Source organism: Bidens hawaiensis, unplaced genomic scaffold (genome assembly GCF_021521415.1).
Source record: "Bidens hawaiensis isolate Kalapana, Puna unplaced genomic scaffold, B.hawaiensis_p1.1 tig00026639_1, whole genome shotgun sequence".
Lineage (NCBI taxonomy): Eukaryota > Viridiplantae > Streptophyta > Magnoliopsida > Asterales > Asteraceae > Bidens > Bidens hawaiensis.
Genome location: NW_027494291.1, coordinates 291,948 through 293,602, shown reverse-complemented (window position 1 = coordinate 293,602; position 1,655 = coordinate 291,948). Strand labels below are relative to the sequence as shown.

Sequence of the window (1,655 nt, the reverse complement as noted above, 5' to 3'; positions counted from 1 at the left end):
ATTGTATAGTCTAAAATTACGCCACAGATTACCAATTTCTATATTTATCAAAAAGTGAAAGCATCCAAAGTGCAACATACTTCTTTAATCAAGTGCATATTCATATTCATATTAATATTCCCCCAAAAATTCAACAAGAACGTTACAAAGTAACTAAAAATCATTCATCCAAAAAGTACACTTTACCCCCTCCCACCTCTTAAATTAGACCGTTGGAAGACTCTTGTCTTTTTAAAATCAAAACTCACCCATCCAAACCACTAATAATAATATTAATAACATCAAACCAAACCCTTCACATTCCGATCACCGTTGGCCGGAGCAAATCCCTCCGCCATGACGAGAGGACCCAGATACAAAGCCTACGCCGATCTCCGAGAATCCAAACTCTGGTTGAAATCCATCACAAACCCACCACCATTACCACCCAAAGACCACCGTACCAATACCATCTCCACACCACCCAAGTTTCCGGCCAACCGGCGCAAGGCGTTCTCTGTATTAACCCAATCTGTCCCTGACTTCTCACCGGTTTTAAGAAGAAAAGAAAACCGGAAACCGGCGTTGCCGCCGGTGGTTGAGAAGTCGGCAACACCGCCGGCGAAGGGTAGTTCAAGATTGTATGATATTAATCCGAAATTGACCGGGAGTAAGTCTATGAGTTCCAGAGGAAAGAAGAATGATGGGTTGTTGATGGCGAGGAGGAGCTGTGTGAATATGGATGAGCTTAAGAAGTATTCGATGGCGGCTGCAAATGCGATTAATGGCGAAAACAGGGGAGTCAGGGTGGCCGGAAACAGGGGAGGTGGGAGAACTAGTGTGTTGGGGTCTAGACAATATTATTGAATTTCGGTTTTTTGTTTTTGAGAAATTTTTTTTTTTTTTAAAAGATTTGAGGTTTTGATTTTTGATTGGATTTGTACAAAGGTTATGCGGAGTTGATTTTGGGGGATGATTTGTGAGATGATATCATAATAATATTTCAATTTTTAGTATCTTCGTATTCAATGGAGTAACAAAATCATATATAGAAGGAAAAATTTATGAAGGGGGTATAAAACTGCTATCTCGTTCTATTTTTTTTTAGTATGCATAAAATGGTATGTAACTGTAAGCCATAAAGAAATGTAGTAACTGTAAAAAAAGAATTTGAGTACTAAAGATAAATGAAAAAAGTGATAATAATGTGGAAATGTTTGTAGGGTTAAAGAGGAAACGAGTGGTTTTTGTGTATTTGTAAAAATCTAATATGACACTAATGATGGTCTAATTATCTATGCAAATGAACATGTGATGAAATAGCGTTTTTTTTTCTGAACTGTAACTATTATAAAACACGACAAACCGCCTCAAAGGGCTGCAAAAAACACCGACCGAATTACATAAGATTAAAGGAACACCAATCTACCCAAGAGACCCGTTTAAGTTCCGGTCTATTAAATTCCATAGGAACCCCAAGACCTTTACATCCTCAACAATTTCTTCTAAAATAACCGGTTTGTTTTCAAAGATGAACTCGTTACTAGCTATCCAAATTCTCCAATAAAATGAAAATAATACCTTAGAACACTTATTTTTTCACCTTAGGCAAAGCAACAATGTTGTGAAATTCCACTAAATCTCTAATGGAAAATCCAAAGAACCGATGAACTTTG

At 37.2% G+C, this 1,655-nt stretch overlaps 1 protein-coding gene across 1 annotated transcript; it reads left to right on the top strand.

Moving 5' to 3' along the window:
• Positions 1-336: 336 nt before the first annotated feature.
• LOC143573788 (uncharacterized) lies at positions 337-846 on the top strand. The gene has a single exon (XM_077058586.1). It carries the CDS (start codon positions 337-339, stop codon positions 844-846), a length of 510 nt encoding a protein of 169 aa, XP_076914701.1.
• The last annotated feature ends 809 nt before the right edge of the window (positions 847-1,655 follow it).

Bases quoted from the DNA above. Each gene is read 5' to 3' on its own strand.
- LOC143573788 (XM_077058586.1), top strand. From the start codon at position 337: ATGACGAGAGGACCCAGATACAAAGCCTACGCCGATCTCCGAGAATCC.